This window comes from Phyllostomus discolor, chromosome 1 (assembly GCF_004126475.2).
Source record: "Phyllostomus discolor isolate MPI-MPIP mPhyDis1 chromosome 1, mPhyDis1.pri.v3, whole genome shotgun sequence".
Classification (NCBI taxonomy): Eukaryota; Metazoa; Chordata; class Mammalia; order Chiroptera; family Phyllostomidae; genus Phyllostomus; species Phyllostomus discolor.
The window spans coordinates 161326166-161345661 of NC_040903.2; the positions used below are offsets into that span (position 1 = coordinate 161326166).

The window sequence follows — 19496 nt, forward strand, 5'->3', positions numbered from 1 at the left end:
TTTGATCACTCATGTGTGAAATTAACTTTCACAGCCTCAGAGATGCCTCCCCCACCTTCACTCACTGTTAGATTTTTCTCTATGTGAAATTATTTTATTCATCTGCCTTTCCACAGAGAATTAAGCACTTTGAGCACAGGAATAATTTGTTCCTCATGGTATCCTTCAACCTTAGTGCACATTATGCACAATAAATGTTAAACAGGTATTTAATGAAGGGGTTACAGAAAGAGCATATTCCTTTTAGATTCCGGCACTTCTAGATTTCTTTCCTGCCTTTTGGTGGTGAAGACAATAATGGGAAAGGGGAGAGACCCATGTTTTAATTAAATATGACCCCTATCCTACCCAGTGAAGTACATCAGTTTGTAGTCTATATCTGTTCACAATACAACTCACTTTTAACAGGTCCAAGATAGGTACCCTTCCTCAGTTAAAAGCTACTAATCTACAGAGGATCAATCATTACACAATAAAAAACAAAATAGGTTTCTAGAAAGAAAACTGTATTATTCCTACTCATTACTCTAAAAATTGAGTTGGGACCATACAACTATTAAATACAACAAATACATTGCTCAAGATACTGGGCAGACATTGCTTACGTGGTTCCTTGCTGGGTTAATGCTACCAACATACCACCCACCACTGCTGGTTGAAGGTGGCTGAAGTAGAAGGCAACCTGCCTCACTCCTCTCCTGCCTCACAAGCATGGAGCACGGAGCTACATTCAGAATATTCAGAAACAAATTCTGAGATATTGCAAACCTTGAATTAGAATTCATTTTAAAGACTCTTAAGAGGGATTTGGGAGAGTACATTTCTTCCTTCATTTCGTGCTTAGAGACATTTTATACTCAAGGGATAATTCTGGAGACGTTTGTTTGCAATATGAATTGTTCCAGGACGAATCATCAAACAGGGATTAGGAGAGTCCAACTTCTCCATGAATGCTTCAAAGCAGAACATGAAGATAACTGTAAGTGAAAAATAACTAAATCCTGATTATCAACCCAAATGAACAAAATGTACTGATTTCTGAGAAGCATTTTAAAAACATTTTACTTAAGTATACACTATTGAATTGCTTGATCAAATATATTAAGTGTACTGTTTAAAACTACTGTGCTGGCCTTGTGCTAACTGAAACTAATATTTACACAGGAAATATTTAAGAGGTAGATTATATAAGTTTTATTACTGATAAAGAATGTGTACTTCCAGTAAAAAATCCTTCAGTACCTACGTCTTAAAGCACTTTGTGACCCAGCCCATCTGCATCAGCTGATTCTCAAGCACTACCTTGTGGGACTTCCTACACATCCAGTCACATTCCTAGTCACCTGCTTTTTACCACCTAGTGTTATTTCAAGTAACTTGTCATACTTCATACTAATAAGCTAGTATTTTAAGAAAATTGAGGAAACTCATAAATCAGCTATGTAGTAAGTTGAGACATAAAACTATTTTGTATTTTCTATTGCTCCATTTCTTGATTGACATACAAATAAAAACTTTTTAAACAAAAATGAGATATTCAACACAGCATTCATATGCTACTGTAACAGTAACTAAGCATGTCAGAAACTTTTTACTTTATGGGATGATTAATTCTTCAAGTTTATTTTAAAAAATCTGTAAACTTCATAAGATAAATAATGTCCAATAAAACAAACAACCTTTATCAATTGACTTAAAGATGCCCTATTTTAGAATATTAAAAATTCAATCTAATTAATTATGTAAATTTGAACACCATCTTCCATGTGAGACTCCATCATAACATAAAAGTTATTGGTACACCGGACATTCCTTTTATGGCATATACCTGAGTCAGAAATATGTGGTATTAAACAAAAACTGGAAAAGTTACTGTGGTGGACTTGGTAGTGAACTTTTGTCATATTTTAAATTTTTCAATTACAGTCTACTTTCAATTTGTACTCCCAAGTATACATGCACACACAGACAAAAACTCTGCCAACCATTATTGTGCAAATTCTGACCAAGCTTAAAATTTAAAGTCCTGGCCAATAGGAAACCAATTTAACCAGTAGATAAGTATTTAAAAAGTAATTTTTGTCTATCACAAGGTTTGGAGTTGGCATATACCTTTAATGCTATAAGAGTGGGTGACATAAGATTGATTTTTAATTATTCTAGTAGAGTTTTAAATACTCCAAACTGCATTACTATTCTAACTTTCCTTGAAATTACAAGAGTTAAAACTTTTCCAATCTTATCTAGTGATTCAAAGTGAAGTGTACAAAATTTTTGCAATTTCTGATCCATGCCATGAAGGGCACACATTACCTAGTAGATACATAGCAAAATTTAATAATCTTGAATTAAAAGGAGCCTCTGATATGCTTACACTAAAAAAAAAAAAATCTCTGACAAATCTACATTAAGGAAGTTCTTACAAATCATTCCTATTTATCATTTTATTAAGACAAATATAGGATGCTGCTGGGGTGAGAGAGTTGGGATGGGGACACCCAATGCAAGAATGAAACAGGTAAAACCTCTAAAAAAGGAAAAAAATTTTGATTTGGGTCACACAAAGATCTTGAGCTTCCAGTTCTGAGACCTAACATCACCTCTTGTTCTAAAGTAAACAGACAATATTCAACACTTTGAAACAAAATAGCTGAAGGACAAATTACTGTATTTTTGGACTATAAGATGCACCTCCCAAACTGGGGGGAAGGGGGGTCTGTCTTATAGCCCGAATGCAGCTTGCGTGGCTTGCTGTGGAGATGGGGGGCAGTGGAGCAGGGTCATGAGTTATTAAATATTTTACATTTTTTTGCTTCAAAATTTTTTTCCTATTTTCCTCCTCTAAAACTTAGGTGCATCTTATGGTCCAGTGGGTCTTAATAGTCCTAAACATACAGTATATTACATGGGAGATCAAAAGGCTAATAAAAAGGTAGACAAAATAAATCCAATCAAACCCAAAAGTACTTTACTATAGAATGATTACTAGCTACAATTTATGTAATATCTACATCAGATACAAAAAAAAGTCAATTCCTTATGTCAATTTTATCTCCAAAAATCTTGACAAAGCCAATTCCTTTATTTCTTGTTACATATCTCAGTTTAAAAGGTTTATCTTCTTCAAGATGTTATAATCCCATATAAAGAATAAAACTATCTTTACTAAGTTTTATATGCTCAAGTTTCACTTTACAAGACCTAAATCAAATGATCATTTTTTAGGTTTATTTAAAATAGTACTAAAATAACTATTATTTTAAAAAAGCAGCCTTGGTAAATAAATGGGTAGAGTATCTGAGACCCTTAAAAAAGTAAGGGAATCCATTAGGCAGGCAAATACCTTTTGATACTTGGACTAGACTGACTAAATTCTATCCCAACATAATTTGCTTCACATGCTGACACCCTCAACCTCATCTATCTTCCCAAACAAAAGTGTACTCACCTGTGTTTACTGAAGAATCAGAAAAACTACTGGTAAGAAATCTTTTTAAAAATGTTTACCATCATGGAGCCCTGGCTGGTGTGGCTCAGTGGACTGAGTACCCGCCTACAGACCAAAGGGTTGTGGGCCAGGTCCTCAGTAGGTGGTGTCCGAGGGGCAACCACACATTGATGTTTCTCCCCCTCTCTCCTTTTCCCTCTCTCTAAAAATAAATAAAATCTTCAAAAACCAAAACACCCCAAAACAAAAAAACAACAAAAACCAAAAAACCATTTTTTTTTGCCATCATGGATGTTTTGAATATCAAAACAGCTGTTTTTCCATCTGCAACAAACCGATGCTTTTTATTATAACACTAATATCCTGCCCAAGGTGTAGCCTATTTAAAATAGGCTTCGCTAAAACCATAACCCCCAATGTAAAATCAAATTTGCAGTCCTCTTTAACAACAGTATTAACCTTTGGTTAGAAGGGACTCATGTAATGAAAGTAGTCTATTACATACAGTCATCTCATCTTTAAAAAAAGTTATGCTACATTAAGATGTGGAGAAAAAAATTTAATCAACAATTTAAAAATTAATGTAAGAGCTAGAATGAGTAATGGAAATCCAGGTTTTGTAGCAGATAGTATCTGTGTGGCAGCCAAAGTTTGCTGTGGAGTAAGTTTATCCAGGTTTAGGGATAAAAAGAAAAAGGAGATAAACACATTATAAACTGATGCAAAACTACTTGTTATTCCAGTTTTCACAAAAGAGGTAAAGGCTTAACCAGCAATTTAAGTGCTAAGAATTTGCCAAGTTTTTACTTGTCCTCAACTTAGTTATATTTTATAAGCAATCTCTGATTGCAACTCTAAGATTTGATGCACAAGCACACAGAAATGTTTAAATGGAAAAATAATTGTTAAGTTAGTCAGACTCTAAAGCTGTATCAAAAACCTGTGTTCTAGAACAAATGTGGCAAATGACTTTAAAAAAAGATCAAACCTGTTTCTAAGGAATATTAAACAAAGCCTATGTAATACATACAATTACATTAAAGATTATGATATAACTGGATGTTATACATTTATAGCCCAGCTCCCTAAGGAAGAACAAGTACATGCTTTCCCTCTAGAAAGAGGGAAAACTCACTGCTGAACACTGCAAAAACATCACAGGGGAACTGGGCATTGTAAGAGTCAGAAAATCCTGTCATTTAAATCTCTTGAACTGTAATTCCATCAACTCAGAGTTGAGCAGGGTTAAGGAGGGCTTTTTCCCCAGAGTTACCACATATACATCTCAATACAGGCAAAGAAATGGTCATTTTTATTTGGGTAACAAAGGGTCTCCAAATTATACTAAAAAAGAAATCTTAATTATTATCACTCCTGTAAAAAAATTTAGCACTTTTCACAAATTATTTATGTAAAGAGAAGAAAATACACATAATTTTGTATCTTAAACTTTTTTATTCCCTACCAAAGACATTTTGTCTTTTGTTTTCTACAATTTCCAACTTGTACCTGTTATTTAATACTGCTTTAATCTGAAGACATTAACTGATTGCTTTCCTAAATCTAAGGATTATATAGTTTTAGTATAAATATATATCACATATTTTCGTAAAATTTTGACAAAACCGAATAAGCATGCCTTGTTTTAAGTCCATGCTCCTTCCACTGTTTATAAAATTTGATTTAATGATCGAAAATTCTTGGTTGCCATTCTTCAGTTACAACAAACAGTCTTCCTTCTGAACTGCCACTCACTTCTTTTTACATAATAACAAGCAATAGAAAAACCAAAGAAATTATCTTAATCTTAGTTCTTCCTTTTGACACTATAAATAATGTGAACTTTTTTTTTAAATGAAACAAATACATCCAAAACTCAATACATTCAAATGAGCTGTGTCTCCTTTAAGGTAGTCACCTTGGAAGGCCACACACAGTTCATTTTCTTAACTATGCTACCACTGCTCAAAGTGTCTTTAAAAACTCTTTTGGGATTGCCTCCAAAGCCAGCTGTACACTTTGTGGATTACCTCAAAGATGGATTTATTTTTTTGCAAACTATTAAAAGTCATTTGGTGCCAAATAATGGTAACTATAAGACAATCAAGCTTGGGAGTACTTTCTTTTAAAACAATGTGTAACCATAAAGTTAATAGTTTGTGTGACTTAAATTAGCTATGAATGCAATTCTAAAAGAGCAAAACCCAAGATTTTGAGCAGTGGTAAATTGCTGGAATTAGGAAATAATTTTCCGGCATAATCACTATGCAGTGTAACATTCATTTAGCTGTCTATGTTCTGGCATATTTGTTTAAAGTGAACATTCTGAGAGTTAGAATTTATTATTTTAAAAAGGACTATCATTCCTAAAACAAATTTATTCCCTTAAAGCATCAAGGTTAAAAGTAATATGGAAGTGTTTTGTTAGAAACTAGTTTTACTTACTTTATCAATAAAGACTTATTTTAAAAACTTGAAAGCAAATAACTAACTTATTTGCTCCCAGGCTTTTAAAAATTGTTAACTGAAGATAAAATTTGAAAGTTCTAACGTACTAAAAAACAAAACAAAAACCCCAAGTGTAATAAAAACACATCAAGAACCAAACTACAATTTCTGAGCTGCACTGTTTATTTTGCTGCTTGAAACCTAAGTGACAGTATGCCACTATAATTATGGGGTTTCATCTAAACCTTTACTACACTGCAGGTACAGAAATATACGGACACATTTGTGGAGAATTGACATTTTGCAAAATGCAGCAAACGTTTTAATTTATACATGAGAAAGGAAGTGTTCAAAAGGGTATGCATTTCAAGTTATTGCAGGTTATTTGTGAGAGAATTTCTGTAGGTAAAACATGTTTAAATTTAACCAACAGTAGCGTGTCAGTGTATTTAAAATCATGACAAAAATCTTCTCTCTGGTCATGTTGCCCATGACAAATTACTATGATGTTGTATGTTTAGGGCAAGATGTCAATACAGCATAAATCCCATGGCATTTTGGTTTTCTTCTGGAGATTAAAGCTGTTTTTCTTGGGATAAATGCAGCAGCAAAACACAAACCAGTTGATCAAAAAAAGCACTTCTGCCATTAACTCCAATAATTTTCAGGACACATCAACCGACAGTAGTTTTGCCATTCCCAGTTCTTTTAAGAATTACATCTCTGCACTGTTGCCTTAAGTATGTCTGTAAAAGCTTGTTCTCTGTTAAGCCAGTTTACTGACTACAGCCTGGTTGAGAGAATTTAGTTGGTTGGTCCATTTATCTAGTGCAGTATATCGGGCACCACCCCTCTTCTGATGATCTAGTTCAAGGAGTTGGTTGACTTGATCAATTCGGCCATGAATAGTGCTGGAAATAAATAAAAGAAGACATGTCTACAAACTGTTTTCACTAAGCGTATCTGCTAGACTAATATTGCATCAACACCCATGATATCAATAAACGCAAAAGAAAAAAACTGCTGCCTACATTAAATGACGGAGTTCAGGATTAATTATAACATTAATTACCTTATTCAAACTATAGAAAGAAAGCAGATTTCAGCTGTCATCAATTTCACTGAAAGAACCAAAAGGCATAGACTCACCCAATCAATCAAGAGAAAATATAATTTGTGAAGCTTTAAACAACATACTGCTTTTAAAAAGGATAAGTTCAAAACTACTGTATACCATTCCTTATACAGGAAAAAATACTACTCGTTAAATAATTCTCTAGCTGTATATACGTCATAATACTGAATGAGAAATTCTTCTGAAAAACTCTTTAGAACTTTTTCAGAGACCATTCACTTATAAAAAACCATTATATTACATATGTAGCTCTTTTAACAGAAAGTTATAGACAAAGGGTGTTTTTATAAAAAAATTAAGAATTCACCTTCTATCTTTGCCATCATTAGTCAAACTTTATGGTCCTAAACATTTTGTGATAAAAAATAGCTAAATACTTACTTATCCAATATGCACTGCACCAGCAAGCTCTCCACGTCAGCTACATCTATGTTTAACTCCTAAGACAAAAGACTCATTATAATTCTCCTAATTAACTTTTTTAAAAGTCAAAATTTATACAATTATTCTGATTTTAAGTAACAAATTTCATTATCACTTCAATATATTCCTAAGAACACAGGTATAATAAAATTTAACTTTGCAACATTTAAAGTACACTCTTAAAACAATTTCATTATGATTGGGGTTAAACCTTCATTACTTATATTCTTTAGCCTCCCTCTCTTCTATAATATTCTCTGAGGCTTAGGAAATCTTTAAAATTTCACAATCTTTATTTCTCTCTTCTGTTAACTCAATTTAAACCAAGAAAACACAGAAAAATGCACATTAAAAGCAAAGTTTTTAAGTTACTATGTTTAAGAAATGTAATGTTACCAAAACTTATCAAGTTGGAATTATTCTTCTAAATGGAAGACAGGTATACTGCTTTTATAACTACAAATTATAAATATTAAAATCTATGAATATAAGTACCTTAGAAATAAAAGGAATATGTATTCTTGTGTAAGGCTTAATTAATTTTATGAGCACTTGTGTTCTGATATTTCTCAAAAGCTCTGAAAAAAAAAAGACAAAAATTAAGATAATACATTTGCATTTAATGGTTTGTATATCTTTATGTATCATATGTTTTTAAATCATATTAACTGTATCATTTATCTTTCCAAACTGTATCCTTCTGTCTGGCAAGGACATAAGGTATTTGGATCTAAGGATATTTGGGTCCAATAGATGCACAGTATAATTAGAGGCTTCTCCCATAATTTTTTGTTACCACCTCCCTAGTTTTGCTCATGTGTTACTACCTAAAATATCTCCCTGCACTCTCAACAATACTGCACTGCTCACCATTTCCTCTATAGCTAACGTCTTTCAAGAAGCCCTGATTTTGCACCAGCCAAGTTCTTTATGCTCTCTCATAAAACTTAAGAGTATTATATTTTATACAGAGATTTTATAATTTTCCCCAGTTTCTTCATGTTCAAGTGCCTTTTCCAAAAAGACTAGATTGAAGTTCATGCATAAGGCTTCTACATTTCTCTATATCCAGAAAGTAGAGTATCATCCTAGGTTCACAGAAGAACTTTAAAAATGTCTGTTGAATGAAAGAGAAAAAGAAGGAGGGGAACAAAAAACATTACTTCCAAAGTAGTCTTCAGATTTTCCTGATGCATCAGGAATTTTCAAGTATTTAAATAAGTAGTTCCAAATGGTCATTTAAAAACCCTCAAATAGCTCCATAACAGGTGGGAACACTGGAGGTATAAAAGAGGTCCCAGAACAAAGGAATGTTTTTTTTGTTTCTGTGAGTCCAACAGAACTTACTAAAAATCTCATATACTTAGAGTTACAATGTTAGTCTACCCTTCAAAGTAAAAGCATCTCACTATTTTCTATAGCAGGCTGTTTTCACAGCTATTGTTACTTGTCAAAAATAAATCTTAAGAATTAACTTTGAACTTATTAAGCACCAGTAAAAATCATGCAATAATATCTAAGACGAAAAAGGTGAAAGGGACAGCCAAGGATGTACATTCTTATATGAAATGGTCATCATATAAGTACCTGATTATGTTAGTAACATGAAACTGGGTAATTTTAGGGAGTATTCTATCCAATGACAATATTTACAAACACTTCTACACTTTGCAATAAACAGAAGAGATACAGCTTAGCTCTGTTCAGCTCCATTAAGCAGGACTGTTTAGACAGTGACAAAGAAAGTCACAGAACTGAGGTAGTCAAAAGAATGTACCTTCAATGTGTTCCCTTATGAAAGGATCATCCATGATGTTGCTGTGATTTGTTTTCAGAATCTTTTCAAATTCAGTGATGTCATTATTCTGATAGGCACTAATAGAAAAAGAAAAGCATATATTGTCAAACATGAAACAGCCATGTACTTAAAGTCTGTTTTTCAATTTTTATATGTAAAAACCTAAATCATATAGTTTTGTTCATAGGAATCAGAGTTAAACACACACACACATCCTTCTGCAAATAAAATGAATGTTTGAATGCTTTTGATTTTTTAAAAGATAGAGTAGATAATCTTTTGGGATTATATGTTTATATATAGTTAATTTAAATCTTCTGAAAATCTTGGTATTGTCAGAAATGACAATAGTTCAGCGACTGTTTAATGCTTAGTGCTTTCAAATTATATTATGCATTTAATACCTAAGAAACCAAGTTTCATGCATACTACTGTATGGAGCAGTTTGGCCTCATCTTTCAAATATGACAGTATATCCTTCTGAAGCTTATTCAGAAATGCAGCTTCCTAATTTTTTTCTTCTAGAAAGCTACCAGCAACTGCCAAAACTTTCCAAAGGGATCGCTGGATTCCCAATTCTGTAGCTGAACATTTTACTCAGCTATACAGCAGAAAATGGTACCAGTGGTGGATCATTAGTGCCAAATGGAACACACACACAAAGTAGACAGTGATGGACCCTGCTGCAGAAGGCCAAAGGCTGATTTATATTCGTGATTCTCTGAGGTATCTACTATCTAGTCCTGAAATAATTCTGTGAGGCACTATGGGAATTGCTAAAGGTGCTGAGAAGGAAGGAGCCAACCTTCTGGATATGGCACCACTGTCTGCTTTATATGTAAGACATATCATCAGCCATTCTGCACGCCCTCTGCTGTGCTTCCATCTGTTGGGTCGCAATGTAACTTCATGTTAGGGGCAGGTGATTCAAGTGCTTCAACAGGAATTATTTTCCTCTAGTCTGCTGGCAACTGACTAGGAAGATAAAATTAGGAAGCATTACTTTCTCACCTACTTCAAGTATACTATTATAATATACTACAGGAGGATATATTCAAGAAGCGAAAACACTTACACACACGTTATATTTTAACCAAAAGATACTCTTCCACTATTTAAGTGGCTTAAAAAAAAATCTTGTGCAAAATGTGGGACACTATAGGCCACTTGTTTGGTTCAAAATTTACCTTTAAAATAAGTTCCCAACTTCCAAAATAGAAGCTTTACTGAAGTAAATTGTAAGATATAGTAAAAGTACAAATATAGCTATTGTTTTGTAAAGGTCTCATAAATCAGTTTTTTAATCCATTTTAATAGATTTAACCAATTTAATTTAGATAAAATATTAAGGTAGGGCAAAACTTTCCCTCAATATTTAAGAGTTTTAAAAGTTTAAACTATTGTATTAGCAATTGGACTTTAAAAACAATTTGAAAAAAGTATTATGAGGTTAATTAATTTCCAACAAAATCACCTCTTAGTTAATATGGCCAAATGTAGATGGAATAAACTATTTGAAACACAGATGGAGAACTTTCCTTTTATAATGAAAATCAACTTAGTGTTTATTAAAATAGACTAAAGAAATAACACAATTAAAGAAATTAATTTTTTTAATGTTGCAATTTAAAAATTTAGGGTTTTATCCTTTAACTGTTCTTAGTTCCCTTAAAATATGCCCTGGCTGGTGTGGCTCAGTGGATTGAGTGCCAGTCTGTGAACCAAAAGGGTTGCCGGTTTGATTCCCAGTTAGGGCACATACCTGGGTTGCAGCCCAGGTCCCCAGTAGGGGGTGCGTGAGAGGCAACCACACATTTTTCTCCCTCCCTTCCCCTCTCTAAAATACAAAACTAAAATCTTAAAAAACCCCATTATTTCTACAGCTAAAATTAAGGTTTCCCTAAAAAAGAAAACCTAGTAACTTATAAAAAGCATTGACAAGTAAAAACAAAAAAAAAATGAGAACATTTATGTAAGAATTTAAACAATATCATGAAATAGCTTTTTCCAAGTATATAAAGTTTATTTGCAAGTGACTGAATTTATAGTCTAACAGTAATTTTTTTGAATGAAAAAGACCATTGAAGAGAATGTCTGATCATCTAAATTACCTATGTGTATCTGCAAAACCACCCTGCCTTATGTCCCTGACTTCATTCTCCATGCCTTAGTAAACTAAGCCATGCAATCTAAAATGAAGAACTTGAAACCTAGTAAATTTCTCATACTTTTCTACCAAAGAAGCCCATTAAAGCTTGGGATCCATTTATTCCTGGCATAGAGGGAAATTATTCTTGCTCACTAATTTCTTTGGCAAAACCAGGCCTTTTTTCTAAGCTTTTGCTAGGTTTTTAATTTCTATACTTTTAATATTAATTATGGCTGTTTTTTCAGTTGGTAAACATCATTAGTCATATACATTTCCATAGAAGCTATTAATAAATCTTTAGGTATCTTACCAGTATGACTCCCCTCTTCCTCACCTTAGAAAATTATGTGAGGTAAACTTTTAAAAAATGATTTATTTATCTTGTCAACTGAGAAAATATCCAAGTAATTGTCTTATTAAAAATTCTTGACTTATGTAGACCAATTCAAAACTTCATTTGGTATTAAGGCAGGTAAAACAGTAACATTGTGAAATTGTTTTAAAACATCTACCATCAGTTTCTACTGAAAAACAGCATACATACAGGTGAGAAAAGCAGCAAATACTTTATAAAATCTCATGCCTAACAAAAACAGCATAATAAATGACTTCGGAACATAAAAATTTCACAAGCTTTGGCATATTTCAAGTCAAAATACAAAAGTAATTGTTCAGAATTAACTGAATTCTGAAAAGTTCTCTCCTCTCTCCCTCCTTTATTCACTGTTTTAAAAAAAATTTAGCTTAATTGAAATATAAAATCTTACCTTACTAAATTCGTCATTGCAAGAATTTCTGGATCATTTTTGTATGGTTTGGCCTAAATACAGTAAAAAAGAATTAACTATGTATACGTACAAAGTTTATTTCCAGAAAGACAGTTGATAACAATTTAACACACATACCTCCTGTGAGTCAAATGGATTTATTCCTGATTTCATTAGCATATTTGCTAAGACCAAATATTTTAAGCAAGTAGTTCGCCTTGGACTTCCTGATTCATCATAATTCTTGAAGGCTTCAAAAAAATCAGTGTGTGCCTTTTCAAATTCACCTTCTCTCAAGTGCATTTTACCACCACATTCTGTAAAGAATGAAACAGGAGAAGAGAGGACATTTACAGTTGTCATAACAGCACTGACCACTTTATAGAAATCAAATGAAAACAGTTTCAATGGTTTCCAGTCTTTTAATTCTCTAACAAGAACAGCACTAGCCCCAAGGTACAAACTTGAACTCTAAAAAGTAAGCTTTCATTAAATATCGGTCAAGTCAGCATTTGCAAGACTATCTTCTCAAATGAAGTAGAAAGTAATTTTATACACATCATTACATCATTATAATTCTAGAATTGAACTTACGATGATAAATTTTCTATTAATATCTCCACTGATACAAATTTTACAGGACAAAAGTTGATCCTAATTTCTTTCTAAGACTGTTATCATTTTATTGATTTCACTACTTTCCCTATTACGTTCATTAAAACAGAAACAACTTTCAGAGTCATTCAGTTATTTGCAATTACACCTTGGTATCTTTCACGACACTGCCCACTCTTTCCCAACCACTTGCCTCTGATGACGCCCATGATCAGTGGATGTGGGATGGCAGACTTGATGTGAAGTGACTGTTCATAGAGTGCTTTAAGTTTTTTGTTATTTTTCTGTGCTGTGTACATTTGAATTTCCAAAGCATATATTTCTAATAACTGTGTACCCTTTTTCAGGTCATCTTCTCCATCATCAGTCTAGGAAAACAAAAATAAACTTTAGTCAGAGTCAGCCTAGTAATTTTTATTTGAGTGAGCCTAAAAACCTTACATTTATAAGTATTTGTAAAAGTTTACAAATTTTCTGTGAAAATGCACTAAAAATTTTAATTGGGACCTAGAGTCCTAAAAATACTGCCTTAAATGGCCAAAAAGGAATCCATACATTTTTGTACTTTCTAGTCATTTAGTAAGACAAAAGTGGCCACCCTGGCTGGTGTGGCTCAGTGGCTTGAGTGCTGGCCTGCAAATCAAAGGTTGCTGGTTCAATTCCCAGTCAGGTCATGTGCATGCCTGGGTTGTGGGCCAGGTCCCCAGTTGGGGGTGTGCAAGGGCAACCGATTGATGTATCTCTTGAACACTGATGTTTCTCTCCCTCTTTTTCTCCCTCCCTTCCCCTCTCTCTAAAAATAAATAAATAGAATCTTAAAAAAAGTCGTGAGAGGTATATTATACATAAAATGTTAAGGTATATTATTATATATAAAATGTTATGTTGATTTTTAGCTAGCAGGTTATTTATGGTCTTCCTGAAATCTTCATGACTTTAGATCCACTGATTCAATGAAAAACACTCTCTGAGTGCCTTCTTTGTGCAGGGTATTGGGTCTGCCTTGGGGAATAAGTTAAATGAGCCAATGTACCTGGCCTAAAAACATTCACAATTTAGTAGATTAATTTGCCAAGAGATAAATTACATTATAAACGATAACAATTCTGGTTTAAGCATGAATCAAGTACCTAGAAGAATGGAAGAGAAAGGGACTAACTCTCCTAGGAGATGTCAAAGGAGTAATAAGGGTGGTGACATTTGAGTTCAACTTTGAAAGAAGACCAACAACCACAAAATGCAGACCATGAAAGATAGCGGGTATTCAACAGATAATCATAAATATCAAACACCAATTTACACAAAGCCAAAATTTATTGTGTTGGCCAGAAAGTTTGTTTTTTTCTCATAAGATGGCTCTAATAGTGTTCAGTTGTCTTTAGCTTCATTTGAAAGTTTTGTTAGATTGTACTGTAACAACTGTCACATCCAGTGTGCATTAACAAAAAAAACCTTACCAAATTTGATAAATTTTTGCATAGCCATTTTAATATTGAAGAAAATATGCAACTTTTTGGCATATTATGCTTTATTATTTCAAGAAAGGTAAACATGCAAAATTCAAAAAAAGATGTATGCAGTATACAGAGAAGGTGCTGTGCGACCATCTAACGTGTCAAAAGTGGTGTGTGAGGTTTCGTGCTGGAGATTTCTTGCTGGGTAACGCTGCACAGTAGGGTAGACCAGTTGAAGTTGACAGCGATCAAATCAAGACATTAATGGAGAGCAATCAACATTATACAATATGGGAGATAGCCAACATACACAAAATTTCCAAATCAATAGTTATTGGTGAAAATGAAAAATATGTCTTTATGGAAAAAACTAAATGGACTTTTTGGCCAACCCAATATTATTTATTTTGGTTTATTATTTAAGTTGGAAGCAACTTAAAACTTCTGTTATTCATTAGTAAATCACAACAGAGTAAAAAATATGACCTGCAAGACAATGTGTACATTCAGATTATCATGCATTTCTCCAACTACATTATTTACAATCCAGACAGCATTTTCTTTATGCACTAAAATAAACCAAGCAAAACTTTCACATTCCTTATGAATACACCGAAAGACCCTTTTCCATTCAGCTATGGCTACTCTATCATTTTCATTTCATGTGAAACTGAACTCACAGTTGTTTATGCATCAGACTAAGAATGTATAGACTCTCCAAGAATGTATAGACTCATGCTCTCCAAGAATGTATAGACAAAAAACAACTCATAAATGACTGGTCCACTTCGTAAAGCAAAACTACTATGAAATACAAATATTTTTCTTGTTTTAAAAACTAAAAAAGCAAAAGAAGTAAATAAAAATACCTGTAGGTGATTTAGAACTCTTTCCTGATCAACTTTTCTTCCATTCACAAAAATAATATATATAATTAAAATAATATTATATGGCTTTGGAAGAGCTTAAGTTTTTAAAACAGTATTTCTACACAAAACTTAAACTAATACCAAATAACTTATTGATCAAGACAAAAGAAGGAAATAGAAAATTACACCCCATAACTAAACGTTAGAGGCACACTGTCCAGACCATATAGCTAGTCAAATTTAAATTAATTAATGAAATATAAAACAACACCTCTTGTCATACTAACCACATTTCAAATGCCTAATGACATGCAGCTATTGCTACCACGTCAGAGAGCACAGATACAGAGTATTTCTAGTATCACATGAACTTTTCTACTGGAAGTACTTTTATAGGGGATTCATACATTATAAACCAGAATATAAAGTATCTTTATTACATATGTCTATAATATCCTTTCTGATTTTCACAGGGTGCATAATTAAATATGAAAGGCTTACTCTTGGTAAGTAGTAATGACTGGCTTATTCATTTATTAAAACCTGTGCTTTATCCCACAAACATAAGGGCTGAAATTAGGTTTGGAATAGGAAGAAATGTAAGACTCAGGAAAAAATGAGCGTTTTGGTCACTTATTCTCCAAATTTTATTTTTGGGATGATGCTTAAACAAAAACACCTCTAAGCAATGTTTCAAACACAAATTTTTCTTATGCTCTTTTCAATATGAAGAAATGTTAATAAAAAAATGAAGAGAATGCTACCTGGCAGGACTGATGTAACTGGCGTAAAATTTTTTGAAGCTTTCCATATTCCTCCCGTTCTAAATATAGTTTTCCAAGCTGTAAACAAAGAAACATTAAAATCAAAAGATTTCAACAGGCCAAGGGATGCATCTTTAGGAAAGTTTACTAAGGACACCCGCCCACTCTTCAAAAGAAAACCAACATAAGCAATTATAATCGTTACCTTTGTGTTTGTCTTAAACCACAGTCTATCATTCTTAGCATCTTTTAAAGCTTCCAGTGTTGTTTCATAGAATTCCTGCAGTAAATCCATCTGACATAAAAAATCAGAATTCTATAATTGTAAACAGCAAATTTGTACCTGTTAATAAAGTTAATTTGAGCAAACTAAAAGTGCATCTTTGAACTTTAATACACATAAGATACACTATCATCTGCATCTTACCAAAAGTCTGCAACAGTCCACAAAATACATAAGACAGACCAAATTTACTAAAGACAAGTGTCAAGATCTGTTTTTATGCGAGTTTTAAAAATAAAACCCAGAAAATATCTAATATTTTCTCTAATAGTACAGGTTTACCTCTTTCAATCTAATAAATCACTTTATATTTTAACCAAAATACATGACTCATACACAGAACTAGTTGTACCGTTATTAATAGTGTTATCTTATTCACTTAACTTTTATTTGGTATGCATTATGTGGCAAACACTATCTCTACTTAACAGGACCAAAAAGTAACAGGGTTACAAGAACAGGAAAGTCTGATACTTTCAGAAAAGTTGCCTATTTTTTCATGACCACTGATGGCTTACTGAGTAAATCAATTGCCACCCACTGCGTATCCATTCTTACTTTCAAAAGATAAATAGATTATGTATAATAGCCTGAATCAACACACAACCTTGAAGTTTTATAATGACATACCCCTCTGATATACACACCTGGCATGACATTTACAAATAGTTTACCAAAAGTGTTTTGATGATGCTTGTCTGTAGAACTAAGAAAACATTTTCCCACTTAAGACAGACCCCTTGATATATAACACTTTTAGAATTAGTACCATTAAGTACAAATGTTCTAACAAAACATTTGAGTTTATCTTCCTCTACTTCCATTACATATATTTTAGATATAGAGTAAAAACAGTAAACTACCTTAAGAAATTAAAGTGATATCTAGTAGAAAAGACAGAATAAAAGAAGCTGATTCTGTGATGAACATTTTTATTATGAATATAAAAAGTATCAAGTAGTAAAAAAAAGTAAGAAATACTAAATGATATAAAGAATACTTCTTATGCTCAAATACCACAGTGCAAGAAAGCTGAAATTTAGGACTATGTTGCTTAAAGGAATATGAACAAACAGTCCAGTTAAAAATATCTTAGCAATAAAATAAAATCATCACTGCTTTTCTTAATAACCAAAATCTAGAATAATGAAGGCACATCACCCCAATGGTCACTGTAGTTTCTTTATCATCAGCCCTTCCTGTCATCATCCATCATTCACCCATTCTTTATAGAAGTGATTTTTGAACAAATACCTAATGAGCAACACCAGGCACTAACTATATTAGCACAGGTTCTCCCCTTAAGGATCTTTAACTCATCAAATCTACACAAATCACCTATGATTCACTGTTAAGTATTTAAATAGCTCAGGATGGCTAGCTGAAGTGGTGACAGAAATCAGAAGGAGCCATGATAGTACCTGGTAACGGGAATATAATACAAGCTGGTAAAAACTGTGTGCAGATTACACCAGTATTTGAAGACATCATTTAAATAGATTAAGCTAGAATTAATATTTTTAATATATATTTTTAATCATTGTTCAAGTACAGTTTTCTCCCTTTTACTCCCAATCCAGCCCACCCACCCAACCCTCAATATCTTTTAATTTTCCATAATTAATACTATAATTAAGAAAACAGTATACATTATTTTAAAAGCATAATAACTAGAGTAAATGCTTAAACAGAACTTCTAGCCTTAAAAATAAACCCCACAAAGCCCTCAATATAAATAATAAACACACTGATAAGTACCAAAGGAAAACCAGAATCTAACCTGTTTAGAAGTGGAGATATAATCAAGAATAGAATTAATGGATTTTTCAGAATAATTTCTTGTGACTGCACTTCGAATATAGGTCAATAGTTGTTTATATCTGTTCATCATTTCTGGAAAGTTTGTCTGTGAGGGAAGAAAAATGCATATTAGTTTCACATATTTATGTACTAAAGTATGTATACATGATTAAAATTATAGTACATATTACAGCATAATTGAAAAATAATAGTTTTATGTAAAGAAATATGACAGAAACACTATAAACACTTTAACTTAAATTTGAAATTACTCAGAAACATGAGCCAAACTTATGAAGGTAGACTATGCAAAACTACAACTTTTAGATTTTCAATATTTCAGATGTCGTTCCTCACTGTACAACATATTTATTTAAGTCATAAAAACTACTGATATATTCACAAACAAAAAATATAAATAAATCCAACTTTTTAAATGCCTTGGGTACTAGCTCTACAGATCAGCTGTATCCTCTTCTGAACATATGCCCCCTTATTAGGAAGCTTTCTAGCAACAGTTACATGTTTCTTTCTCCCTGTTACTGGCTGACTGTTAAAATGCAAAGGAAAAGAATCTCTTCAAGTCCAGGTATTCGTCCCACTATCAAGAAAAGCCCTCCACTTAAGACTCTACTAAAAAGGAGATGTAAGTAGTGTTGCCATTCCTTGCCACACTATTTGCAAGGTTATTCCAGGAAATATAAAAGATCTAAGGAAATAAAGGACTACAAGTACAATTCCCAGCACAAATACTTTAGTGGAGGGTCTATCACTCCTCCAAGTATATCATGTAAGCCAACTTAAGAGTACAGCTTTGTAATTCGCATTCACTATCCCCATGATCTCCAACTGCAGTTACTTCCCCTTTTTACTGGGTTCTCTACTTTTAATCAAGGAGATGGAACACTGACAGATATAATATTTTTCTTCTTGACTAATTAAAAAGAGCATTTATTAGGGAGGAGAATAAACTGAGACTATTGTTTTCTTGCTTATGACTGTGTCCTGCTCTGGGATACAGCATGAAAGACAAAGAAAACATAAGGGACTCCCTAAAAATCTTCAAAGCAAGAATTAAATTATAAAAATGAAAACAGTAGTAGGGGTGGGTGGAAAAAATGGGTAGAAATGGAAAACGCTTTAGCATTATATATCCAACTGCTTTTGTTTCTGAGTATGCCAGTAGTTTATGGGGGTAAAGAATAGGTACCATCCTATGACTAAGTTGCTAAAACCCAAGTTACAAAATGTATCTTGTGGGAAAAGAAAAATAAGAAATATGACTGTCCCAATTTTGAGATTACATCTTGATAGTGAAAGAGGAATTTAACAGAAAGGTTGTTTTGAATTCATTTTTTAGTTTGAAAACAGAATACAAAATATTTTAATTTTTAGACTGATTACATGCTTATTTTTTAAGTATATTTTATTCATTATGCTATTACAGTTGTCCCCTTTTTATCTCCCCTTTATCCTCCTCTCTCCACTCCCTCCAGCATTTCTCCACCTTAGTTCATGTCCATGGTTGTACATGTAAGTTCTT

The 19496-nt window shown here is 32.7% G+C and overlaps 1 protein-coding gene across 2 annotated transcripts in view; it reads right to left on the minus strand.

Moving 5' to 3' along the window:
• Nucleotides 1-3992: 3992 nt before the first annotated feature.
• Nucleotides 3993-19496, minus strand: part of COPS2 (COP9 signalosome subunit 2) — a 34438-nt gene continuing 18934 nt past the window's right edge. The window contains exons 4-13 of one of the 2 annotated variants that reach the window (XM_028505517.2): nucleotides 17934-18059; nucleotides 16076-16165; nucleotides 15871-15948; nucleotides 12977-13151; nucleotides 12307-12485; nucleotides 12169-12221; nucleotides 9232-9329; nucleotides 7950-8032; nucleotides 7413-7471; nucleotides 3993-6807 (exon numbers count right to left, since the gene is read on the minus strand). In XM_028505517.2, coding sequence (XP_028361318.1) covers nucleotides 6663-6807; nucleotides 7413-7471; nucleotides 7950-8032; nucleotides 9232-9329; nucleotides 12169-12221; nucleotides 12307-12485; nucleotides 12977-13151; nucleotides 15871-15948; nucleotides 16076-16165; nucleotides 17934-18059 — 1086 coding nt within the window. In that variant the 3' untranslated portion in view covers nucleotides 3993-6662. Of the gene's footprint in view, nucleotides 6808-7412; nucleotides 7472-7949; nucleotides 8033-9231; nucleotides 9330-12168; nucleotides 12222-12306; nucleotides 12486-12976; nucleotides 13152-15870; nucleotides 15949-16075; nucleotides 16187-17933; nucleotides 18060-19496 lie in introns of both variants that reach the window. The other variant, XM_028505516.2, reaches the window with a different exon arrangement.